The sequence below is a fragment of the Leptopilina boulardi genome, unplaced genomic scaffold (genome assembly GCF_019393585.1).
Source record: "Leptopilina boulardi isolate dan_hultmark-lab unplaced genomic scaffold, ZJU_Lbou_2.1 LbouV2_223, whole genome shotgun sequence".
In the NCBI taxonomy this organism is placed as follows: domain Eukaryota; kingdom Metazoa; phylum Arthropoda; class Insecta; order Hymenoptera; family Figitidae; genus Leptopilina; species Leptopilina boulardi.
Genome location: NW_026137778.1, coordinates 746,457 through 774,000, shown reverse-complemented (window position 1 = coordinate 774,000; position 27,544 = coordinate 746,457). Strand labels below are relative to the sequence as shown.

The 27,544-nt window shown below is 26.9% G+C and overlaps 2 protein-coding genes across 6 annotated transcripts; one reads left to right on the top strand and one right to left on the bottom strand.

The window, feature by feature from the left end:
• Positions 1-572: 572 nt before the first annotated feature.
• LOC127279771 (piezo-type mechanosensitive ion channel component-like) lies at positions 573-27,379 on the bottom strand. Of its 5 annotated transcripts, none has more exons than XM_051302313.1 (38): positions 27,015-27,379; positions 23,531-23,620; positions 20,001-20,216; positions 19,525-19,736; positions 19,020-19,451; positions 17,936-18,058; positions 15,321-15,432; positions 15,125-15,234; positions 14,776-15,042; positions 14,380-14,709; positions 14,159-14,304; positions 13,929-14,072; positions 13,712-13,842; positions 13,468-13,610; positions 13,223-13,399; positions 12,620-13,136; positions 12,458-12,553; positions 11,947-12,389; positions 11,486-11,882; positions 9,701-9,766; positions 8,687-8,829; positions 8,182-8,358; positions 6,695-6,985; positions 6,552-6,628; positions 6,236-6,310; positions 5,176-5,446; positions 4,938-5,101; positions 4,694-4,843; positions 4,452-4,622; positions 4,216-4,363; positions 3,935-4,149; positions 3,682-3,840; positions 3,463-3,589; positions 2,562-2,968; positions 2,176-2,483; positions 1,836-2,088; positions 1,519-1,746; positions 573-1,437 (listed from the first exon to the last, which is right to left on the bottom strand). In XM_051302313.1, the coding sequence occupies exons 2-38, from the start codon at positions 23,601-23,603 to the stop codon at positions 1,320-1,322; spliced, it is 7,617 nt and encodes a 2,538-aa protein (XP_051158270.1). In that variant the 5' UTR covers positions 23,604-23,620; positions 27,015-27,379; the 3' UTR covers positions 573-1,319. The 5 variants fall into 5 exon arrangements, with proteins under 5 accessions (XP_051158270.1, XP_051158271.1, XP_051158272.1 ...); XM_051302314.1 differs by lacking the exon at positions 17,936-18,058 and adding an exon at positions 17,499-17,546; XM_051302315.1 differs by lacking the exon at positions 6,236-6,310.
• Positions 21,488-22,762, top strand: LOC127279779 (uncharacterized). The gene is made up of 5 exons (XM_051302340.1): positions 21,488-21,657; positions 21,832-21,959; positions 22,058-22,270; positions 22,376-22,477; positions 22,555-22,762. Exons 1-5 carry the CDS (start codon positions 21,612-21,614, stop codon positions 22,609-22,611), a joined length of 546 nt encoding a protein of 181 aa, XP_051158297.1. The 5' UTR covers positions 21,488-21,611; the 3' UTR covers positions 22,612-22,762.
• Positions 27,380-27,544: the final 165 nt, after the last annotated feature.

The window sequence follows — 27,544 nt, the reverse complement described above, 5'->3', positions numbered from 1 at the left end:
AAAAAAATGAAAATGTGAATTCATAAAGTTTTGAGCTGGTTATGTGGATTTGAAAATAACAGTGTCACTTAAAAAGTCAAAATTTCCACTCCATTTTTTTCGTCCGCCATATAAGATCCTCCATTTTGAATTTTAAAAAATTGACATCGGATTCGTAATCAGCGATCCTAAAAAGCTTTTTACTAACTTGGAATAATTTTTTATAGTTTACTGTTTTCTTCACATTTGTGAAAGGTTTCTATTTTACTGAAAAAGAGGTTTAATATAGTAAATTTTTTTTCGTTTTTCAGTAAGGAAGACGATGGTACTATTCATTTTTTAATAAAGTGAAAAGAAATGTGAAAAAAAGTTATAAAAACGAAATAAAAAAAACTAAAATTTCTTAAAATTGACATTTTTTAACTTCTTTTTACATTCTAGGGTTAAACTTACAGGTGAATAGAAAGTAATGCAAAAACAAAAATTTGAAAAAATTCTTATATTTACCAGAAAAACAGTTTTCCTGAACAATTTTGATTTGTGAATTTATGCTGCTTCTGCACCAACCGATGCAAATATAAAATCAAATAACAGTTAAAAACAAGACTCTTTTTAATGAAATTATATGCAGTTTTACACTGTATGTATCTTTAAAATTAACAAAATACAGTATTGTACAGATTTAAATTTCTTTCGCTCAATGTAAAAATTAGAAATAGATACACAAATGTTTATTATATATTACACATAAAATATATATATATATATTATTTTAATAAATATATATCATTTATTTTAATTATATTAGACTTCTTAAAGATTCGCAAAATATATATTTTAAAAATTTGTAAAGCAAGGTTCAAAAATTGTTGTGCTAATTATTAATTATTTTTACCTTATTTATATGAAACTATATAGGCGTTTAAAGTATTATTTGCATTTTTCATTAAACAGTAAAAATATTTTTTTAAAATAATAAATAATAGCCTGGACAGCACGATACTTTCACGAGATATGTTTGCTGAATTAGTGAAGTACTTACTGAAAATTTAAACTTCATGCAGTAGTACTTTTCTATATGATATTTACAAATGCGCAATAGTAAATACTTACTAAGAACCAAAATCTTTGAAAGCTGAACGTAAGCTTCTGTTAAAATAAAGCAAAGAAAACTTTTTCTACAAAATATGGTGTTATCAAGAAACGATTATTCAGACTTTTCAATATAATTTAAATTTGCAATTAAAACCATGCTTTCAAACATGTTTTAATGTTTCTTTTTTTGTTTTTGTATTCGTTGATACAAAAAAAATTTTAAATTATTACTGACCGTTTAATAATTACGCATCGCGTGATAACCTATTTACATTATTATCATTATCATCTGCATTGTCAACATCATCTTCATCTTCATCTTCATTTCCAGAACGTTCTCCTGGTTCAGGTGGTCTTGTCCATCTACGAACATGAAGGATATATTATAGTACAGTAACAACAAGTAATATTTAAAACTTGAAATAAATATTTGAGAAAATATACCGAATTAATGTTTCAGGTGATCGATAGAGGAAAATAAGTTTAGCAAAGAGGTCTTCTTCAAGGCACAGATCTTTGCTTTCTCTCACAAGATAAATATCTAAACACAAGCGAAGAATTCTATCGACAAATGGTAAGTCTTCAAACATAATCTTTGGTGCGACATCACTAACTCCTCTTCGAATAACTTGACTTATCATGTACAAAAAGATGGAATAAAAACCCAGTATTCTGTGAATGAATACAAAAATAATTCTTAAAATTTTGTTTCCAAGTTAAAATAATATACAGGTAAATGACATATTTTAGTAGAAACTTACCCAAAACCACTAATAAAACTCAAACTTTCAGGAAATGCCTTTTCATTGAATAGAAACATCATAATATAATTTTTGTCATTTAATGGTACGTTACTCAAGAGATAAGTATAAATATCGTCAGTAACATTTTCTTGTACAACCCACCATTGTTGATTTGCGCAACATGTTAAATTGGTGGTAGATAATTGTAAGCTGATATTACGATACAGATATTTATTTGTTTTTGTATCTTCATCTTGATTCATGAGATAAGCTGAAAATATAAGAGACATTTCAATTTGAAAAAACATCTTTGATATTTTATAAATATTTTTAAAACCTCCGCACTCATTTTACTTACGCAATAGCTGTGTTCTCATAAGCTGTGGCACTACATCGGTAATTCTGTTGGTTACTTTTAGAAATTTGGGAAAAGCATTAAGTAACTGAAGTGAAGAGTTAAAATTTAAATTTGTACTGTTTCCTACTGACAACATGTCTATAAGCTTCTGTCTCTGTGGATTAAAGTTACCATCAACATAAGCTGGAAGTTTTATATCTCGTTGGGTAGAAGTAACGCCAGAAAAATCTTTGGCATCAGTCTTTCTGGAAACTGTCCATTCCACGTGAACAGTCACTGAACTGTTTGATTCTAATTCGTTTTTTAATCTGAATAATAAAAACAATAAAATTGAATAATTTTGTCAGGTAATATAATTGTACCACCTAATATGCAGAATATTTTACCGTTCTCTATCTGGAGGAGAAATGGACCACAATGTTTTTGATGATCCACTTAGTCTAACAGCAGCAATATCAGTATTAACATAATTTTCAAGAAAGGTTACTGCCGACCTGTCCTGAAGATAAATATCCTTAAAAGTCTTATAGTCTTGTTCTGTATATTGGAAAATTGATGTATCTTGTGCAGACATCGTATAAATTGGTTCGTGAGCTCCAATTCCAATTTTCATTTTTACTTCATAAGGTAGATTTGCTACGCCTACAGTTCTTCCAAGAGCAAAGAATAAAAGTGGAAACCATACCAATCCAATTATAACAAATAAACCTGCTCCACCAACCATGTACTTGCTCATTTGTGCTTTTTTCTGACCACGAGGTTGAGGAAAATCTTCTTCCACTCCCCTCATACACTATAAGTTTTACAAATGATGAATGTATTTTAATTCGAATGAGTAAGCTAAACGCAGATAGTTGCCCAAAGTTAAACTTTATGATAGGGTAGAAAAGAAGATCTAACTTAAATATTGCATATAAATTGCAATTGTTGAACAAAAAAATTATCATTTCTAATCAATCAAATAAGGCACATAAATATCCCATAAAATTCAGTAGTTAGAATTTTCATTTAACAAAATTTGAATAAAAATAATTTTTTTAGCCGAATTTTTATTTTTTGAGTTTATATTTAATCAATCAATTTTTTATTTCTGTTTAATTAAAAATTCAGTTAAATTAGAATTAATTTAAACAAATAGGTAAAGAGAAATTATGTAAGATGAAAATTTTGTTAAATAAAAATTGGTTTAAAAATAAATTCTGTTAAATGCTAATTTAGTTAAGAAAATTCCATCCAATCTTCGGTGAAAATAATGAATTGATTTTTTATTAATCATAAAAAACATACCTTAATTTGATAAATATTAGCATAAATATCCTCCATCTTAAACCAGTCCATAACTGTCATAGATGTGTCTGTCCAAATCCAATCCATTACTGCTCTTAGCTCGAACAAAAGGGGTATAATCATAAATCTAAAAACAATTGAAATTTTCTTTGAATACAAAAATAACAAACATAAAGGTATTAAATGAGATTAACTTCAAACTATTAAAAATAATTTTACCCTTTAAAGAGAACGTAATTGATAAAACTGTACTTCTTGCAGAGGAAATTGCCCAATATACGTGTTGGATAACCCAATCGAAGTTGATAAGCCGCCAAAAGAAGGTAGAAACATTTTACCATGTACCAAATTTGAGCAGGATAATTGTCAATAAATTGCCTGTAATGATTCATTATTATAGTAATATTAGTGAAATATACGTATAAATATAAATTCATATTCGTTATTGTTAAAAAGTTAAAATATAGTTTACCGTTCAGTTACACTGGGCAATGCGAAAAATATCCAAATGTGAACGCCTAGAATAAGACAATACTGAAATGCCAATTTGCCGACAATAGATTTTCTCAGGAAGAGAGCTCTGTCTATGACAATAAGTGCAAATTGAATTAAAAGCATCAACAAAAATGGTATAGGAATTCTATTTTCTGCGAGATAAGCTGTCACACCACCATCCCCTTGTTGAGTCTATAAAAAAATTATTATTATTATTATCATCAATTAGTTAAATTTTCTTCAATGCTTTTTACGTACTCCAAAGGCGGAAAATCCAAAAATTATGAGTATAAAATTGAAGAAATCACAGAAAAACATGTAAGCGTAGACATTGGTCTTCTCCTTTCCCACTGGATTAAGAATATTCTTAAAGAATCCTTTCATAGGCTCAAGATGTTTGTTAAATCTAAAATATTTATAGACATAATATTAGAAAAACATATACAATTATAAATAATTTTATTCAAACAACTTAAAAATTAAATGATTCTTACGTTTTATTTTTATGGTCAACAATTTCTTCTTCGGGAGGTTTAATTTCTTCAGATTGACACGCATCAACTTTTTGATTATCTTCAAATGGTGTTGGGAATTGCTCTGAATCACCTTCAGGATGATTGCTTACGACTCCACTGTTTGAAGTTTTAAAATCGGTACTAGTGCCGCTAAAATATTAAATTTAATTATAAAATATTTTTATCTCTAAAATTAAAATACTATTCACTGTATTACTTACGCCTCTTCGTTTTCAATATGTACTTGTGAAGATGGCTCTCCTTGACCCATATTATCATGTTTGATAGTTGCTACTGTTAATTTACTTGGAATGATTTTTTTTGTACCAATTGAAGGCCTTGTCCATTGGCCTAATGACTTTAACATGAATCTGAATAGCAATTTTAAAGTTATATTATATTATTTCTATTTATATTCTATTTATGAAAATGTTTCTTTTTTAGATAATATAAATACTCTCTTACCTATGAAAGAATACCATAAGAAGAAGTAATAAATCCCATAGAGCATAATTTTGTTTGCGCTCAATGCCAACAATTCTTGGACCATAGAGAGGATTATTGCTACTAGCTATTTGATTCCATGGTATTATTTCGAGTTGAAATATACATTTCACTATCACAATCACCTATTTTACAAAAATTTTACTTTTTAATCGATTTCTTAATATTATCCTTGAATAATAATCTGTATGATCTTTACCTCGGTGTAAGCTATTAAAGTGACCCAAAATGTTTTTGATGGTCTGGGTATTGTCAATGATCCCCAAAAAAATACCATCAATGGTAATGGTGTTGAAAGAACTGAAGAATTTTTTATTTGGTGAAGAAATACCATAAAGTAACACAATAGGGTCGAATGTGCCAGAATACCAAACCATATTGATGCTGCCAGTTGAATAATTGGCGGCTGATCTACTTCTGAAAGTTCAGCTTCCTCTTTTTCAATGCAATAAGGTTGAGAATAAATTGAGCTGCACATACAAATAATAAATGTGACTTATTAATATTATTTAGGCTACAGCATTGAGATTTGCAATTTGTAAGCATATGTTGATAATATTATGTTATATTTCAATATACAAATCCGTCTGTCAATACATTATGATTCACGTGCAATGTATTTTATTGATCAAGTATAATTGAACTGTGAATGCTATAAAAAGCTAAATAAAATATTAAAAAATAGTTTTATTTCAAGGTTTGCTAAACTGATGAATTTTTAAAAAAATCTTCCGCAATATTTAATTGGCCATGTTGAATTTTGATAAAACGATTACTTTTAACTTGTCTAGGTCACATATAAGTATTGTGTGTATTATACATTATATATTTAAACTACAAAAAATTATTGAAAAATATCTAAAATATATGTGCTATAAACTCTAACAATTAAAATGAAAGAAAAATTGCTACCCAACAAATTATATGTACATGCTTAATTTTTTCGTTTCAAATAAACAATAAAAAATTTTTATTAGTCAAGCAAATTCTGATCTAGTAATGTATATTTTGTTCTAATGTTAGAATGTTTATTATTTGTTAAAAGAGTTAAACGGTTATGATTATTATATATTATTGGATTTGTGTGTGAATGAATTTTTGAAATGTTGAACATTAGCCCACCAAAGTTCTTTTTAAAAAAGATGTTTTTCAAAAAATGTAATAATCTGACCATACATAAGTTTTTTTGTTTAAAAAAATTTTAATATTCGTTATTTTAAATATATATTCAATTTTTTTATAAATGAATATATATTTACCTTACTCTCTCATTCCTGGCACAACTGACTTCTAAATCATTTGATATTTCTGCATTATTTTCGTTGATGAACGAACTAAAAAAAAAAGAAAAAAAAGTGTTTTCTTTTTTATAAGTTAACCGTTTAATCATTTAATTTTTTATACCAATGATGTGACATGTAAAATATTTAATGAAACATACATACATACATTTATAAATGCTTTAGTTACTAAAATTAACATGCAAATAAAATGAAGTGTTAATTTAACAACATTACAATAAATGTGCTTCTAAATGTAACTTTAAGTTAAAGTGAAAAAAGATGAATAATTTACCTTTCTTGTATTATTGGAATTGGTTGCCATATTTGATTAATGCCTAATCGCTTGCCCATTCTAAAATCTGGTTTCGTCTAAAATCAATCAAATTATATTAAATTTAAAATGAAATATAGTTGTTTTTTTAATAAAATATTCACCTTCAAAAGTTTCTTCTCTTTTGTAAGAACTTTGCGAATATATCGATAGTCATTTGAAAATCGATTTAAGTACTTTGTCATTGAGACCATTGTGCTATTTAACATTGCCCACAAAAACTTGAAATAAGTAAGTATTGATGTCTTTCGCTGTTCTTTCTTATTTTTTTCAAATTTCTTATCATCAATATCCTCATCATCAGATTCTTTGGATGACCTTGATAAATTCGTGTCTTTTATTTCTCCCTCTACATCTTTTACTTTTTTTGAGTCATCAGGAGAGTCTTCAATTCCCTATATATAATTAAAAAACATTTAATTACCTGCTCATAAAATATTAATCGTACCCAGTTGGAAAAGTTTTATAGAATTTAACTAAAATGATTCTATAGAATTTCTTCTTGAATTCTAGTAAACATTTTTTTAAAAAAGGCACATTGTAAGCTTTTAGGTTGTTTCTATTTAATTCGAAACCTGATTAAATAAAAAATTTTAGAAATAAATTACTTTTAAACTTACCTTCTTATAACGTTAGTTAAAATTATTAATCTATTCCGATTAAAAAATATAGATTAATTATTAATTAATTGTTTTAATTATTTCTTTTAATAATTTTTCTGCTAATTAATAGAAAAAACCGTTGATTTTTGAGGAATCACTCCAGAATAATGATACATGATAATATGAATGAAGTTTGTAAATAAACTTAAAATAGATGATAAAAATTTATAGAAACATGTATTTTAAATTGTTACATGTCATTTAGTACTGAATTCTCAAAATTTATTAATTTTTTCAGTGGTTACTATCATCACTTTGCGTATTTATTAATAAATAATTCTTCCATCTTGTATAATTAAAATAAAATTATTTATCAAAGTCTACAATTTTTAAATTCGGAAACATGTCCTTTTTATAAAAGTGTTTCTAGATTTCGTGTACATAGAAATTTAATAGAATCGTTCTAGTTAAATTCTGTTCAACTTTTTCGACTGGGTACTGACCTACTGATATTTTTAAATGTAAGTTAATAGAATTAGATACATAATTATAAATACGTATTAAGAAGCTTTTTTTGCAGTCTACATGATAATAGATACTACACTAAAAAGAGTTGAAAATAGCTTCAGCAATAGACTTAAACCTGCGATACTACTAGTGTACTATAACATTTATTGGTTTCTTTTATAATTAATGATTGATGTAGAAGAAGAGCAAGAGTTATGTATAATGAAGTGATGCAATAACAAAAAGTCAGTAAAATAATAATGCTATACGAAAATATACTTCCATCTCCATTGAAATTAATAATATATCATAAATAAATATTGCAAATGTAGACACAAAGGCAGCAACTATATTAGAAAAACTTTGTGTGGAAAAGAGCGAAAGAACATTGTGAGCACATTAAGATTAACAAATGAAAATGCTACTACAACAAAAATATATATGCGACGTAGATATATGATAGGCATTCTTAAAGATCTCACATCGACAACCGCGGCAGTGTCAGATTCAGAACGAGCACTCAGATATGACATTGAGGACTTCTTGCGCGTCAGAGGTGCACTTTGCCGACGAAGTCGTAGAGCATCCTTTTCTGTTCCTCCATATAATGCGACGTGTGTAGCTATTTCTATGTCTGTCTTAATCAGGGTGTTCATCAACTGCAATGGTCACTTATATTTGTGATTTTGTATTCTTATGATTTTTTATATACCTAAGTTGTTGTTTTTTTACGATTTTCAGATTAAAAAATATTTTACGTAAGATAAATGAATGAATTAATGATAAATGAATGATTTTTGATTCGTAAAGAATAAGAATTGTGGAGATATACATAAAAGTGATAAACTAAAAATGTTTCATACCTACTGCGAAATTTAAAAAAAAAACTATTTCATTACAAAGGTACATTTCATTCATATATACACACTAATCAAAAGACAAAAATAATTAAAAATTTATTTAAAGAAATCATTCATGTATACGAACCTCTGAAACTGTCATACGACGACCACGTGCTGCTTGTTGTTTTTGACGATCAGTTTCATTGTCGTCATCTTTGTCAGGTACTAAATCAGTGAGATCGTCGTCATCAAGATCATCGAACATGTAATAATCTCCAGACCTAACAGCTATTTGAAAAAATTACAGTTCAAATATAAGTATTGCATACATATTATTTTGAAACATTTAAAGCCATGCATTTAGGATTTCTTTTAGAAAAAATGACATGTAACCATCATAATTTTATTGTTTCTATATAAAAAATTTCAATTTTGTTTCTTGAAAGTCTTTCATGATTGATAAATAATTATTATTTTTCCTTTTCTTATTATTTTCTTTTTGTATACAATTTAAAACATTTTGAAAACACATCATTGCTTTCTGAAACGAAATCAGGATACGTTGGACTTATTAATTGGGGCATATATTTACAATTGAAACTACTTTACACATAAATATATTTATATACATATATGGGGAGTTAAAGTATCATCAAAATTTACATTTTTGATTTGGCTACAAAAAATTTATCCTTTTAATTTTATACAAACAAAAAAAGGTTTATGGTCTCAGATTTGTTTAAAAAAACATCCTTTTTTAAAATAGTTAAAAGAAAAAAAAATGATTTATTTTGTGTGAAGGATTGGAAAAAAAATTATCATACATAACAATTTTCAATTTTAAAAACGAGTCTTCAATTTATATAAATAACAAAAAATATAAAATTTTCGAAAAATTCATTAAACTTTAAAAAAAAAATTTAAATTGATTAATTTTTAAAAAAATTATAAGCATTCAAAAAAATAATTTTTTTTCAAAATCGAAAATTTTATAAAATTTAATATGTTAACATATAATGTAAATAAATATATAGTGTAAAGTTATTTACATATTATTATGCGTTTCTACTTTATATATTTCAAATTTTTATAAGAATGTTAGAGTAGGTTCCGAATCACCAAACTTGAAGGCAGTGAAAAATAAATAAATATAATTTACCCTCCCTATTACTTCTTGGTAGACGGTGTCTATACAACGGTCGTTCTATCGCCGGATATAATGAATCTAAGAAAACACACACAGAGAAGTCGAACTAAAATTAGCTAGAGAACGTAGCAAATATGTACATATAAGTAAATAATAAAAATACATACATATATATATATACAATACACTGATACTATTATGTATTAAATATATACACGTTTACTGCAATTGCAGCATTTAATTATATATGTAGGTATCATATTATAAATACATTATACTTTCCCAGTAAGAAGATGTGAATTAAAAAGAATTATTTCAAATTCCGTTTAATTATTGACGAAAGGTTACAAGAAAGTTTAAAAAACTTATCATTTGAATTATTCATTAAAATAAAATTCAAGTATGTACATGGAATTAAAATGAATTAATTATATAAATTATTGAATATAATATATAGTTTTTTTTCAATTACAAAAAATTATTTTAATCTAGATATTTTGATTCTCATCTTCTTACAAGATTCATTTGTCCTCAAAATGTTGTAATTAACACAAAAAATATTATTTGTTGAAAAATTTTGTATAGGCCAAAATAAAAATAAGATAATTTATTCTTCCTGAAAGAATATATATTAGAGATTGTTTATTGTTAAATACGTTTTTAGAAGAAAGTGCAGGGACAGTTAGGAAGTTTGTAGAAATGGTGTGTTCGCCTAGGGCAGGCTGGTGTATGATACATAAATTTAATAAGTATAGGTATAGACGAAAAGGAAACTAAATTTTTTTGAAGAAAGGAGAAAAAGGATATAGAGACACAATATTTAAACCAAAATGTCTAATATATGATTGAAGCAATTAACTGATAAAATTAAAATATTGAATCCAATAGAAGAAGGTAAATTATTGAAAGATTGATTACATGAGTATACTTTTTGTTGTTTTGCAAGTTTTATTCCATTAAACATTATGTTTAAAGTGAACGTGATTTTAAGTATTTTAAGTGTTGGACATTTTTGGTTTGGATATTTGCAGAAAGAAAAGAGATAAAAAAATGTAGAAAAAAGAGCAAAGTAAATGAAATTGGAACAAGATTTCCTAAAATATGAATTAACAATTAATTATGTGCAAGTAACGACTGACAATGTTGCGTGAAAAGCTTATAAACAGGACATTGGAGCAGGCTGACGACGATCTTTTGGACAAGCAGTTACATGTATGATGAGAACGGGCGGATCGTGACGTCGAAGAAACAATAGATGCACGTGGAGTCCGAAGTGTATTCATCCAAGTTGGCGAAGGGGCAATAAAACTGGACTGTCGACGATGGATTGATGGATTTGGCTGTTCCGAAGTCTGGTTGTAGGGAGGAGGAGAGAATACTGGAAAGGTTTCGTCAGGTGAAACACCACGAGGATTCAGTTCGCTACTTGGTGGAGAACCAAAGGAGATTCGTGTTGGTTCGAGATAACCTTCCAAACTCACTGTCATGATAGCGGAATTTGGGGACGGAGCCTGTAAAAGGGATGCTGCACGCGGGGTTAACGGAGGTGGATCATCAAAGTCGTCGTCTTCATCTATAGGTGTCTGATATCCCTGTGGTGGCGTGTGACCAGATGAGACACACGAACTCATGCTAGACGATTTTGCCAAAGGGGCTATTCCTTTTTTTGTGTGTGCATTAAATACAGAAATGCTTTTCATTAATTTATTAATTATTGGTGCGCTACTGCGCGTTTTCAAATAAAGAACATTCGTTGGAAAACAGCGAGTATAATAATTAGAAAAAAAATTTCTTTACCTATTTTGTGAGTAGCAGGTTCACTGTAACTGGGACCTTGAATTTTTCTTTGATTCGCTTTGATCCTGTCCATCTTGAATTTCAGTTTCTGTAGTGCAGCTTTTTCTGTGTTGTCTTGCTCGACAATCCGCTTTTGATGCAATTCTTCCAACAACTCGGCACCACGGGAGGCCAATACACTCATAGCTTTAGTTTCATCCACTATGTGGAAGAAATAGTAACTTTTGAAAAGTCGTTTTTGCATCAAAAGAAACCCAAAGCACAAACCATCCCAGACCATGCCAATGTCTTCTCTGGGAACTTGACAGGTGGAAGGATAATCTGCTCCTGAACTTTGGAACTTTTTTAGACAAGCAATGCCTAGTAGTTGAATAAGCCAACACGTCGATTTTTCCATCTATAAAATAACATAAACTTGTATTTAATGCAAAACAATTACCATCATATAATTGTTACTTTACCTGTTGTATGACAACACAGCCTACTCCTTGAAGCAATGCTTTCGAAAGTATCACCATAACATTATAACCAATGAGTAAGTTCCACCACTTTAATATTTTTTTTACTGGTATTAGGTAAAAATCACTGCCATGCCACAAGAAAATGAAAGCTCCGATAAGGTAACCCAAGGAGAAAATATTTGTTCTTTTGGTTCCTGCCAAGAACATAATTGATAAAGTAATCCACATTAGACTCATTAAACAGCCACGTTTAAAAACATCCAGCCAGTTATGAATGTGAGACACATAATCCTTCACGGGATTGGCAAAGTTTGGTTTTTCCATGTCCAAATAAACTGAGTAGTTGTGACCAGCAACAAATTCTCTACCAGTGGATAAGCTTCGTTGTTCAATGTGAAATACCAAACTTTGGCGAACAATCATCATCAATAAAATGAAATCACCTACAAAAGATACATGTATACAAATTAAATTCAAAGCATATTAATATTTTAGAAAACAATATACTAACATATGAGTTTCTTTGGATTCGGTGGAAAATCTGGATCAGGAAAATACATCCACTCTTGTAATCGTCTCATCAAATCTGACGAGCTCCAAGGATATTCTACAAGAATTGTTTTTTATTATTTAAAAGTAGAAATTGATAGCTGAAATTTTATTTAATACTTACGAATGCATAACCAAGTAGGTGGTGCAACTACAAAAGCATATTGAATTGGAATTAAAACAAGAACAAAGCCCTTAAAGAGGGGCCATAATCTTGACAGTGTTTTTCGTTTTAATGAGAATAATATAATCAGCCAAATACTATATAAAACAGAATAAAAGTCCAGTCTTGTGCCAATTAAAGCCACAATTGCCATAAAACAAAATTCAATTCCAAATTTGTAGAATCCAAAATTGAACAGAAATTTAAGACACGGTATAATGCCTTTATCGGCGTCACTTCTGACTATTTTTGGGAACATAATTTGAGGTGGATCCAAAGGTTCACCCTTTTCTTGTCTATGAAACCATTGACGAACAGTGACAATTCCTCTCAATGTTGTCACAGTAATAATGCCAATGTAACCTTTTAATAAATCAGGCAATGCACTTGCTGCAGCTTTTTTGAAACCGATCCATTCAGCAATGTTATAAACTGTATAATTTTCTGCCAACGAGGTATTGTCACTCGAATAATTTCTCTACAATAATTATAAATCCGTTACTATTTTTAAATAATTGTTGAAACATTTTCATTTCTATAATTTCATTAAAAATGTTAACTTACAGTACAATTAACATTCCAATTTTCATGATGAACATATTCTATTTGATAGAGCATTTTTATAACCATGAGAAGAGCAATAACAGCAGATATAATATTTATCGACATTATTTGAATATTTCTTCTAAAGTTGATTACTATTACCAACACGACCACAAAAATAAAATTGATGGCACACACCTAGAAAAAAAATTCAAAACTGAGATTGTTATTTAGTTTTAATAAATTACAATATTTGAAACACTTACATCGTTTGAGCATAATAACATAAGTGATATAAAAATAATTTTTTGCATATGAAGTTCAAAGAATAACCAAACATGGTTATAAAGACTGTACATGTGTTTCATTATTTTTCTTAGAAACGCCATCCTCTCTATTTTAGACATTTCTGCAAATTGGGAATGAAATATGAAAAAAATTTATTGATAAATATAACAAAAGATAATTTTATTTTCTTCTTAAAAAAATCTTTCCCCTTTATTTTCTTACGTTTTAACTGCCTCAACGTGTATATTGTTGATTCTTCTTCATTATCAGAAACAAATACTTCATTTGGCGAAACAACGGGTATTGTGTTTGGAGAATATCCAAGACTTCCTCGTCTTGAACTACTTTCTCTTCTATTAATAGTATAATAATTTAGAAGCAGTACATAAGAGAATTTTTTAAAATATTTTTGTCTAGAGACCAATTTTTAAATACTTACTGCCTTTCAATATTTGTTATTTCTAGAAAGTCATCGTGGAAATAATGAATTTGCAAAACAGTAATTATCACGAAAAACGTTGGAGTTAGAAGACGAACAAAAAGATCTTTGGTTGCGTATGTTTCTAATCCTATATCATTTTGTCTGTAAAAAAAAATTATAATTAATACATTTTTTTCCTCTTATATTATGTTAAAAATATAAAGAGAAATAGGAAAAATATAGTTTACAGTTCTTTATTAACATAGATGTATTCCCAATATGATGGAAAATTTTCAAATTGATAAGTGTAAACCAAGATTAACATAATAATAGAATATCCAATGACTGCGATCCAGAATGAATACATCATTCTCCTCCAAGCTTTCCAAGATATCTGCAAGAAATTAACAATTGAGATTAGAAGAAATATGTTTCAACAGTTGCATTAAATACATTGATGAAACATTACTTGGAAGGTAATGACGAAAACGAGAAGAAGGGACATGTAAATTATTCGAAAAACTGTCATCCTGCTTCCAGTGATTCCACTAGTAAAAAGCATTATAGCAACTATGGCTATCCAAAATTTTGTCAAGAATTTTTTCAATACATTTCCGACATTCTTCATAAATTTGCTCTTTATTTCATGAGAATCTTGATTCATTGCTGTTGTTGCTGCTGTTGATACAGAAACATGTAACGGAGCAACTAAATCTCTTAATGTCGAAGACCTACGTTGTCTTTTCTTTTCAGCAGTGTATTGTCGCATTGTTATCCAAAACATTGAGATAAAGAGACACTGAAATCAGTTATTGATTATTTTTAATGACACATAAACAATAATTGAAAATATAATTACACGAACCTTAACAATCAAGTGCCATGGACTAAGTTGTCCTGGCTTACTAAACCCAATTTCTGCAATTGGTATTCCATGAATAGAATCTGGTAATTCATCACTGGTTAAATCCATACTATAAATATATTGTACAAGAAGTAGAAAAGTTGCGTAAAAAACAATGAATGGAGAACACTTCATCATCGACTCTCTCTTATTAGGCACCATCCAAAGTATGAGAGCCCACATTAGTAACGCAAAAGTTGTCCAACTGTGATACATTATGCTCCAAGTCTAACAAACAGTTTAATCTCAATTTAGTAATTTTAATTTCAACATTGAATAAAAAAGGTTTTCCATTTATTATTTTCCTTACCATCATAATAATATTTGTTGCTAGATAAGAAGAATTTACAATTAACTGAAAAACTGAATAAATTGCCATTATTATGTGTTCAATTATTCCAGGATTATCCTCAGGTGCACCTGAATAAAATAATGACATTAAATATTTTTATTAAAAAAGAACACTATATGACAAAAACTATAATTTCAATTTTTAAAAAATGAACCTTCGCTAAGGGATTGTAGTTGAATACTATCGTCCTGTTGCCCATCTGGAACAGTAACGCTTCCCGTGGAATCTTGTAGCAAACCTGATCTTCCTGAGCCAAATCGCATTAACTAAAATACGTATTTCAACAAAAGTTATTACATAGACAATTTTTTTTATAAAATTATCAACAATTAAGTAAAATTAATTAAGTATTCTTTTTAGATAGAACGATTTATGTGACCACGTCTGAAAGACCAAAAAAATCAAATTTCAATTTTTTGTGAAATTCAATTCTAATATGTAACAAGAAGTAGACGCTGATTACGAATCCAATGTGAGTTTTTCAAAATTTAACATGACTGTTACAAAAATATAAAATTTTTTAAAAATTGATCAAATTCGCTTGAAAAAACTCAGGGATTTTTGGTATCCTTGATTTTGAATCCGATGTCAATTTTTCAAAATTCAAAATGGTGGATCCAACATAACGAAAGATTTTTTAAAACTGATTCGTTGATTTTGGTTCTTAACGCCATTTTTTCAAGCGCAGTCACATATAAATATCAAACTCCCCAGTAATCCATATCTACATAAATATATATATATATATATATACACTTGTTTATAAACATAATAGTTATAAAGTAATTAATAACCTACTCTCGTCAACTAGTGCACGCATATACATTTTAAGCATTCTATTATAGTATTCTTCTTCTATTATTTTTTTTTATTTTTTATTATGAAAAGACTGCTTAAGCACATGAAACCTCAACCAATATGTATTTACATACATACTACTTTTTCAACGTATTGAAATGACAATTTTTATCATTAAAAATGCAATATTATTGTTTTATCTTCAATAGCTTATATCAGCCGGCGGAACTCACAATCAATGGTTGGAAGAAGCAAAAAATTCTACAAAATAAAAATTCTACATGTCCAGAAAGTTTGCCTAGTAAAGTTAAAATTTTCGAAAAACAAAATACTGTGCCCAATTATGCTCATTTGTGCAAAAATTCATTTTTTGAAAAACTAAAACTTCCAGACAAAAAACACTTTGTTCCATCAACAATGCTAAAAGTGTTCTAAACCAGATATTATCGTTTTTGCTATTTATCTTTCAAAACATTCAATATGGAAAATTAAAAAATTTTTATTATACATTATTTTTGAAAAAATTGAACAAATTATTTCTTCCAAATTATTATAAACTTCTGATAGTCAAAAATAAACAATGTTCATTTAGAAATACAATTGATGATACAATTTTTAAATTAAAATCCAAAATATTTTATTTATTTAAATTATTAAAATATATGCATATTTTTCGAAATAAAACTACATTTTTGACATAGGAAATGTATTTTGGAAAAATTTTTCAAAATTCCGAAATTTAAAAAAACCAAAGTTGTGCTGAATTGTCCTCGGCTAACAGAATTAAAAAATCCTAATAGATTTTTTTCTAAATTGAATATATTTTTCGATATCTACCACAACTGTTTCATTATCATTTAAATTAATTGGCATTTATGAACACAATAATATTTTTTCAGAAATTTTGGTTCAAAAAATTTTTTATGTCACAATTGAGCAAAATTGGACACAATATCAGTTTACATATTTAAAAATTTTAATTTTAGATGTTTTAAAAATGTTTTTTAATTTTTTTACCCGAAATTTGGAGTTTTTCAAATAATGAAATTTACACAAATGAGCATAAATCGAGCACAATTGGGTACAATATTTGTTTTTTGAAAATTTTAACTTTACTGGTCCATGAGGAAGGATTACAATATGAAAATGACTCCCGGAAATTCTAGTATAAGTAACTTCCAGAAATCCTTCTACATACACTCAGAGAAATGTTTTATTTGAACCAAATATAATATAATATAAAATTTTTTATTTAAATCAAATAAATATTTATTAGGCTCTAAGACAAATATACCATTTTTCTGGGTGTAGGGGTCTAACTCCCTGGACATAAATTCTACTGCCTTACTTGTGTATAACCTTCGAAAGCGAAAATTTTTAAATTGCATTCTCAAACTTAGCATCTTGTCATTTGAACAGTCAATGATGTGCATTAATTTTAAAATCAGAGAATAGAACATGCAGTTAAAAGTTTTAAAGCAGAATTTAGTATTAGAGAAATAGAAAATAAAGAATTTGCTTTTATAATACATACGGGAGTTCTTTCTGTGGCCGGTGGTTGTTGTTGAACAATTTTCTGCCTCTAAAACACGGCAAACTAAACATAGCGGCATACTAAAAGAAAATAAAAACTAAACTGCAAAGCATTGAAAATGAGAAAGAAACAATAAAATCCGATAAACGGTTATTTTTACTATTATATTCATTTTCTTGTATTGTATGACAAAAAATTTGGCAAAAACTAAAGGCTAAAAAAGAATATAAAATCATTTTGAATATTAATCATAAATTAAAATATTTATATTTAAACTGTTTTTTTATATAAAACGTAACCAGTAGAAGCAAACACAGCTACATATTTTTACTTTTTTAATAAAATGTGTAGGGATAAAAGAAATACTTTGTGCTAAAGTACATCAACAATCTAAATGTCTAAAAATCATGCAACGGTCTATCTAACTCTTATCTTACTCGAGCCTTACGGCGAGCAGATTGCCACCTTTGGGATGGTGTTTTTCGTCTAATTGAAACGTGTCGCGACAATGAAGTATCCAAATTTTCCAATTTCCCACTTAAACATCTAGGATTTTTAACCTGAAATACTTTCTTTATAAAAGCTGGTAAAAGATCATTCTTACATTCAGTTAGTAATTATAAGTTTTTAAATTAGGAATTAATCTCTAATGCAAGAGATAGAAATAAATGACAAGCTTAGTATGTAAAATTGGAGAATCACCACCAAAAACTTACAATATTAGTTAATTAAATAAAGAAAATTAGTTTTGTTTTAATGTTTCAGTAAAAGCGAGAAAAATAGATGTTATTAGAAAAAAGGAGAAGGTAAGTATTTTTTATACATTTTTATATAAAAAAGCGTTTAATTTGAATTAAAACATCAAGTCACAGGTTCAGATTACGTATACAAACTAAATTTAAAATTTTAGATTTATCAAAGTACATTTTAATATTCCTATAGTGAAATTAAAAAATAATTTTCTTAAATTTCCAGTGTATCTCTGAAGATTAAACATTTTTTTGGATATTTTAAAGTTTTTGATGCTAAATTAAAATGTGGAATATATTTTTTGATTAAGAAACTCTGAGAGGTTAATGAAAATTCTATCTGTGAGATAGAATCTTTTTGTTTGAGTATCGGTAGAAAATATGTTTTTTGCTGAAAGCATTAACACAATGCAAAATACATGTAAAAGATCTGAGACTTGATGTTTTATGGTGTTAAATATGGAACGCCTCTAAATCAAGCGTCTCTATTTTTGGAAAATCCTTTTAATTTTAAAAGATATTTTTTAAAATCTGAATCAGTGGCCAATTTCCATAAAATATTAAATAATGAACAATTATTATTTCATGTATTCTATATAAAGCTTGAATGAGTTATATCTATATATCTGCGGCTTAGTTCTAAATTTTTAATTTCTGCAACTTGTTTTTTAAATTAATTATTAAATTAATCATACATCTTATTTCTTTCTTTCTCAATTACAGTTTGAGTTTTTTTTGTATTCACAATATTATCCATTAATATACAACTTACCGGTTTTATGAAGAGAAACTGTGATTGCAGTGCTAAAATATAATACAGCCAAAAGAGTCTCAATGAGTATCCATACATCAAGTCATCAGAATCATCAATGAAATTGATATCACGAGGATCTGTACAATTTGTGGTGTACATGGCAGAAAGAGCTAAATAACGTGACCATGTGCTATTGATTGGTATAAATTCTTGAGGCCACTGATTTTGATATGATAATAAAGTTATAATATGGAGGACAACGACAATCATAACGATTCTGCAAAGAATAGCAAAACCTTTTAATAATTCTCTATTGCATGCCCACCACGTTGCAGCGCCCAGAAAAACTACAAAATAAAAACCTCCTTCTATCGAAGGCTTTAATGATGCTGTCCAGCATAATGAAGCTAGAACAACATATGTTCCGACACTACCCAGAAAATTTATAACCTAAAAATTTAATAACATTAAAGAAACTTTTACTAATGTTTTGAATAATTATATTTCTTAAATTTTTACTAACTTTAGCAGATCTATCTTCAGTCTTTTTTGTAGAACGTTGTACGTTTTCTTCTATTGTAGGTATATGAGTTAATTGACGACAAAAATAATAAATTAATAACGTTGTAGGTAAAACTATGATTTCTGGTGCCAACCAGAAAAATATTTCAAACACAGATGCGTTATCTAGTCTTACTAAGCCTAAATGCCTTAAAACCTTTTCTAAAAATTCACCTGCAAGTATAAAAGGGAATAATTTTTAAATTTTCATACAATTGCAGAAATAACGGATTAAAAAAACAAAAGATAGATTCGGTTATTAATTCTTTGGGAATAGGTAAAAAAAAGAGAAATAATTTAAATTTTGAGAAACAAAATAGAACTGAAAAAAATAGATTTTGCACTGTTTTTTACCTTCTTTGGAAAAGGAAAAAACTATTTTGCGTCTTTTGAATGTGTTTAATCCGTCACAATAAACAGATTTCTGTTCATACTTACAATTTTCTAGAAAATGTCCATAAGGAGGAAGAGCCAAAAGAACTATATGAAATGTAATCTGTATTAAAGTTACAAGAAATGATAAGCTAAAACATGTTTTTAAATATCGTCCAGTATGTCCCTTCATTGTTGCATGGGTAGGAACTGGTATTACTGGAGCACAAAGCATAAGTACCAAGTACACGAGAGATAATCCAACTGGTCTCCATATTACACCTGTTGATAATTGAAAAACAAAATAATGTGTATTTTCTTTCTTTCGAAAAATATTATAATTTCATAATAACTTTAATTATTTTATTAACATATAAAGAGTAGAAATGAAACATTTTTTTTAATAATAAAAATCAATATTTTTTTTATTCAAATTATTTTTTCACTTATTAGAAAGGCTTTATAAAATTATTATTTTTTACTTTTAAAGAAAAATTTTTTTTTTACTCTCTAAATCTGAATTAGTAGTTTTCTACTAATGAAAGAGTGCGTATTCGTTTACCAATTGAATTAGTAACAGTTTTGACTAATTTGTAGTAAAACACTACTAATTGCTAGTAGGAAACTACTAATTTATAAGTAATTTCGTATTTTTTACTATTTCAAATTAGTAAGCCGATTTACTCCATGAATTCGTAATTTTCTACTAGCAATTAGTAGTTTTTTACTAAAAATTAGTCAAAACTGTTACTAATTCAATTGGTAAACGAATACGCATTCTTTCATTAGTAGAAAACTACTTATTCAGATTTAGAGAGTAAAAATCTGAATAAGTAAAAATTTTAACCAATTTAGTGATTTTTTCAATGAATTAGTTAAATTAGTGAAAATTTCATTGAGATGTTTACAATGTCAAGTATGACGTTTTCCAAATTTTTATACCGTTTTATCATGTTTAATGATAAATCCTTGTTTGTTCCATTAATGACTAATATATCACTAATATCAATATTATATCTTCATAAAACATTTTGTTTACCCTGATTTAAAATAATTGTTTGATATAAAGCCAGAAGCAACAATTTCGAAAATCGTCATGTAATATAAATATTGATAAATGCTACTATTAAATAATGATCATTTAAATATTTATTAAAAAAATAATCTACTTAGAAGCAAATATTTCAAAAACTTTTTATAAATAAAAAATCAAATTGAAATTGAATAAAAAGGATTTTCTAAATATTTTTTAAATAAAAATCATGATTTTAATCAGCTCTGTTTTTTTCATCTACAGCTCATGTAACAGTGATTGGTAAAAAGAAGGTAGTGGATACCAGTAAATTAAAAATATCTTTATGAGTTTACAATCCAATTTAATGATCAATTTTTTTCTAAAAAAAAGTTTGTGTGGAGATTTTTCATAATAATGAATAATATTCTACAAGTCTTTGGAAGAAATCACCACCCATAATATAAAAGAAAGAAAGAGAAAAGAAATTTTACAAATGTAAACAATGAATGTAAATACACTCTGTCATTAAAATTTATTTTAATTTCATACCAGTTTAAGTGAAACCTCCGTAAACATTGGACATATAAACTTCGTACAGTTTAATAAAATATATTTTATTTCTAAAGCTTTATAATCATACTTGTGAAAAAAACTAATTTGCAATGTCTTTTGCAAGAGCAAAAATTCGAAGATTTAACGATATTCAAAGTAAGTTATGTCTTTTTTTTAATTACACACCCACAAAAAGAGTTTCTGTTGAAAAATTGTTTTAAATGAAACAAATCAAAGAAACTGATTTCTTGAAATTAACAAAAACTTTTGTTTGGGTGTAAATAAATAATATATAATACTATTGTAAATGAAATGGAACTCTTTTTAAAGATGATATACCAGCACCAAATGCATATAGTCCGACTGTTCAATACAAAATCAAAGGCTATGCTTCACAAAGATCTAAAAGATTTGATGAAAAAATTATTTCTAAATCTGGACCGTCGGGTACAAAACCGGTACGACATTTTTTTTATTAAGTTCAGCATATAAAAATTAAACTATTATGAATATACACGATACTTCTAATATATATAATAATGTTTTTTTTCTACAGAAACAAATGTCAAGAAGGAATCCTAAACCAATAACTCAGTTCGCGACTGCATCTAAAGGTCACAAAATTCCATGTGCTACTGAAACAACGAGACCTGATTTCGAAATAAATCATGTCTACGTTTTAGAATCAGAAATCAAAAATTTAGAAACTAAAATTTCTGCATATCTGCCTAGTATGAATAACAAAGTTTCTGACTTGCATGAAGTTTGGGTAATAAAACAATTACTTTATTGTTTTCTACTACCTACATTTTGTATATTAATTATGTTGATGTATGAAATCTAATTTTTTTAATGCTTTTTATATCTTTTACAGAGCGATAAGAAGAAATCATTGCTTCTTGGTGACGTGGAGAAGGGAAAACTTATAGATGACAATATGAATAACATTCTTAAGGAAATGTCTCACATGTTAAGTGTTCGTAAATATATATCAATTAAATTGTTAAGTTCCTTTTAAAAGAGTCTAAATAAATTTTCTATTTTCTTTTTCAGAATTCACAAAAAGAATATTTTCAAGAAATATCATTTATTCAATCAATGAATTCCTAAAAGGATTATAAACATTATATCATGAAGAGAAGATTTTAATTTATTAACGTATTTTTATAAAATAAAGTTATAGAACTATAAGTATTAATCTCCAAATATAACAAGGTTGTAAAACTTTTTAAATTATTAAATAATTTTTAATTAATATAAACGGTGTTATATTTTAATTTTAAATTAATTTCTAGTTTCGTTAAATCTTTTCACGAGAATTCAAATTATTTATATTAAAATATTAATATATTTTGTTATATTATTAAATTTTTAAAAAATTAATCAACAATACATAAAAGTTTTATAATCGCGGTTACCTTAGTCTGAGTATTAAGATTTTTTCTATTTTTGGAAGCAAGAAACCGGAATGACTAGTTTTCAAATTATTGCATTTCAAAACTTCATAATATTTAAGAAAAGAATTTATAATCATTAATACGTGTATGTATGTTTAAGTAAGTATTCGATTTTAATTTTATTAACTATAATACTTTTCAAAGAAAACTAATTCAATAAATTCACACTGATTAATAATAATTGGATTACACATTAAATTATAGTAAATTAACAAATGCGACTTTCAAGCACTGTCACGCAATAATTTAGTCATCAATATGTGTGTATAGAATACAGTACATGTAATTTCTTTCCACACATTACAAACTGAAATCTTATTATGTCATCTTTATTAAAGAATTTTGTACTAATCAGGCTTTTATGCGTTATTTTACTTAAATTTTTTTCTAAATTACTGAGTAATAATAATAATAATATAAACACATCACTTCTCTTTTTGTAAAATACAAAAGTCATTTGTGACTAATTTCTTTAGAGTATTCTAACTCACGCTTTAAAATACTAATGTATGTTAAATATAGAAAACCTAGTTGATAATAATATTAATAATAAAAGAAAAATGTAATCTTACTTCCAGCAAGAACTACGGGAAGAATAACCCTCACGAGGGTCATGTTCAACCAATATTTCCCCATTGTCTTCATTTGTCTCCCTTCTTGTTCTGAAATTTTGAAACATTAATTATACAGGTATCACGCTAATATACGTGAAGTTTATTTATACATATAATATGTTAACAGGACCTTATTTAGATAATTTCTTTGATTATGTATCTAAATTATTTAGTACAGTCGTATACAAAATTTCTGACTGTTTCATAATAATTCATTAAATATATTTACAGTTTAACTTCCATTAGTACATTTATCAAATGATATTTTTTCTTTAAAAAAATAAATTTAAATTTAAAAAAAAAAAAATTTAAATATTATAAATGCCGTTTTAATAAAAAATTTCAAATCTTTTTTAATATTTTCCGTTCCCGTTAATATTTAACTGATAAAAACACTTTGAATTAAATAATTTTTTTACATGTACGTATTTGTCAAATACCTATAGTTTTCTTTGTTATTTTCTATCTGAACAAGCATTTTTTTCTTATTGTTCGTATTAACTTCCATTGCTCACGGTAGTAACATGCAATTCGATCCACAATGATTTTACTCAAACAATAGTAAAAATAAATAATCTTTTTAACACGAATATAAAAGTGTAATTATGCATTTTTTTAAATATTTAAATTAATTTTAATTATTTAATTTTTAATCAATGAAAAATTAACTAACTTATTTCAAAACTATGAAATTAATTTTAGAATTAAATTTTTTTAAATATTGGTTATAAATTAAATTGAACCAATTATACAAGATATTAAGTAGAAATTTTTAAACAACTGCAAATTATACATGGATTGTTAGGTTACACGATTGCTACAAAGTTAATTTCTCAACTTGACTGGTATCAAAGCGTGCACCCCAAGCATTAGGTGAATTAAAATAATATGATCATACAAATTTTAAAAAATGACATTGATTTGGAATTAAATGTTTTTTATTTCCGTCATATCTGCAGTCATTTTAATTATCTTTGTTGCACATCCACGAATTTTACATGGGAGTGCAATGAAAAAATTCAAGGTCGTCCAACATAACCTAAACAGGATGTAATTACTAGCTCACATCATCGCTACAATGTTTATTTTGTCGAGAACATTACTCTTAAAATATTAAATAAATTGATGTGAGAAAATTGTGATATTTTCGCACATAATTATTGTAAAATCCTTTGAGATAAATAAAAAAAGTCCAAACAATGACATCACACGTACCTAACCTCACATTTTCTATATCAATTTCAAAGTATTTTATACTAATTTTCGCATATCATTTTTTGTATTAAAAAATTAATACCTATTTAATTATATAGTAAACCTTGGTTATTTTTACAATATTAAATGAATGTTATTTTATAAATTATAAAATATAATAAATGTTAATTTTCCAACAATTCTTCATCCGAGAATATCATTCTTCTTCTGAAAAGGATGTGTTACAGTCGTCTTATCATTTCCATCCTCTTAAAATAAGAGTAAAATAGTATCATTTGTGTAGAAAAATTAATATTTATTGTATTTTATAATTGTAAAATAATACATATTCAATATGGAGATAATATCCAAGGTTTAAATAAAGAATATCTTGTTTCTGTATTTTAAAAAATATTATGTCTAGATGTTCGAGTAATAAATTTTTTTTTCTTTAATACAGTTACAAAATAAGAAGTCTTTTTTAACCAGACATTCAGCGAGATTCTAATTATTACTAACTAAATTTTAGAGCCAGTTAAAAATCTTAATACATGTTCATTAATTAACAAATTTTACTGAGTTTCTGAATCCAGTTTGCAAAACATACAAAATGACATAGTGTTTGAAAGAGGAAACTTACTAAAGTTTATTTTCATACATAAGAATGCGCTCCAAAATACTTTAAGAAAGATTGAATGACGCTTTTACTACTTTACAAAAATAACACAATCTATAATGAATCTATTAATGACACGTGTAGGTTCTGTTTTATTTAAAATGATTTGTTATTCTTTTCATTATTGTATAGTAATTATATGAACAATGTTTATATACGAATGAGCCTTTTGTGGTCCGTATTTTGACAAATTTAAAACATTTCATGTTGCTTTAAGCAACATTTGTTCAAACCCATTAAACATATACTTAACTTCATCGAAAAAATGTTGCACAATTTTTATATATATTGTATTATATATTATTATATTTAGCATATCATGCACATCTTAAAAAGAACCATATCCCTTTGATTGTCAGAATGTAAACAGTGTCACACCCATAAATTATTCAAAGTTGCAGAGAGGGTGCGTTCTAATTTCCGTGCGTGTGGCACGCGACAGGAGGATTAATTAATGTATAATAAAATGACATCTTTTTAGTAATTTTGAAATTTTTTTACAAATTTTTATATGTACCTTTTGCATTTATTATTTTATATAGATGCATCGTTATTTACCTTATTATATTATTGAAAAAAATATATGTCATTATTTAGCACGTGTACTGTTATAACTTAATAACGTATAATATTATCAAAGAACTGACTATCACAATAAAGTGGGTGATAATAATAATATTCTTGAGTTTAAACGGTGGTCCAGCGCGTGGAACCCGCCAATTTTTATTTTATTTTTTCAAAGGGAATTCCTCTCCCAATTTAGATAATTATAGTAAAATATAAAAATACTAAATTTTGCAACTTTTATTTAAAAATTCATTGACATAAACGGTCATATGAATTAAAATTAAATAATTATTTTCGTTTGCTGTTTTCTCTATTTGTCACATTTTACTTCCTGCAAGTACCACATAGTTTCAATTGCATTTGAGCAAATAAAAATTCAAGATATTGTTTGAAATAAATTTTTTAAATTTTGTGTGAAATATCCGAATAAAGGAAAAAATTACTTTAAACAAAAAATTGTACAAAGTTGCGGCTACATTTTACAGGTATTGCTAGAAAATATCGTTAAGTAATTTGTATGGATAACTGATTTTAAACCGATTTTTCATGTTTATATACCTATATGAATAAATAATGACATATTTATGAGAAAATGTGGCATTCTTTACTAAACACGTACGATAGATAATTATCGTCACGTCCGTGGAAGTTTAAAAATACTAATGAAACATATTGAATTATCTACCATTGTAAAAAAATCATGATTATATTATTTATATAACCTATACTATTCTTTCAAATTAATGACGCTGAAAATTGTTTTTGTAGTTTTATTTTAATCACTATTTTAATTAAATAGAAGACCGGCAGTTACTATTATCATATTTAATATATATATATTAATTATTAAAGTGTAGACTTAGTGTAGGTCGAACATATTCGCAGCTTCTCGTAACCTTAAATGGTAAACTTACAAATGTTACATGTAAGGTTACTGGAAGATTATATATGTACCTAAATTAATATATAAGTGCTATGTGGGTATAAATACAAATACAATAATACCTCTTTGTGAGAATAATTTGCACTTTTTCAAAGTGCAACCATTGTAAAATTTCCTCCAAATACTCCAATTGATGTGTGGGTTTCCAAATAAACAACATGCGTTTTTTTATTGCTTTCACACCTTTAAATAATTTTTGTGCAATTACAAATTTTTTAAAAATCACATTTTGATCACTATTAATCTTTCAATTTAAAGAAAAAGTGAATTTAATGTCAAACCGGCATGTTAAAAGCTGCAGGCTTATCTCTGTCGCAACAATAACGTTTGCTTTTTATTATTAAAAAAAACAACTGCCTGCTAAGCTAAGACGCTAACATTCGATAACGTTCGACTGCCTTCGACCACGTTCGACTGTACTGTCGTATAAGTTAAACAAATACAATCTTTCAGAATCTTTCGGCTTGATGCCCTTTGCCATCTATATAAACATAAATAACTGACAGAACTTAAAGCATAAAGCACTGACGTACTTAAACAATTCTTGGTATTTTACTAGCTGTCGGTAAGTTAAGTGCAACTCCACCGGTCA

Excerpts from the sequence above, each read along its gene's own strand:
- LOC127279779 (XM_051302340.1), top strand. The coding sequence starts at position 21,612 with ATGTCTTTTGCAAGAGCAAAAATTCGAAGATTTAACGATATTCAAA. Across the intron at positions 22,271-22,375 it reads CTGACTTGCATGAAGTTTGG|AGCGATAAGAAGAAATCATT; the intron begins GTAATAAAACAA and ends TATCTTTTACAG. Across the intron at positions 22,478-22,554 it reads AAATGTCTCACATGTTAAGT|AATTCACAAAAAGAATATTT; the intron begins GTTCGTAAATAT and ends TTTCTTTTTCAG.
- LOC127279771 (XM_051302313.1), bottom strand. The coding sequence starts at position 23,603 with ATGAAGACAATGGGGAAATATTGGTTGAACATGACCCTCGTGAGGGTT. Across the intron at positions 6,311-6,551 it reads ATTCCAATAATACAAGAAAG|TTCGTTCATCAACGAAAATA; the intron begins GTAAATTATTCA and ends TTTTTTTTTTAG. Across the intron at positions 4,150-4,215 it reads TTGGATTTTCCGCCTTTGGA|ACTCAACAAGGGGATGGTGG; the intron begins GTACGTAAAAAG and ends ATTTTTTTATAG.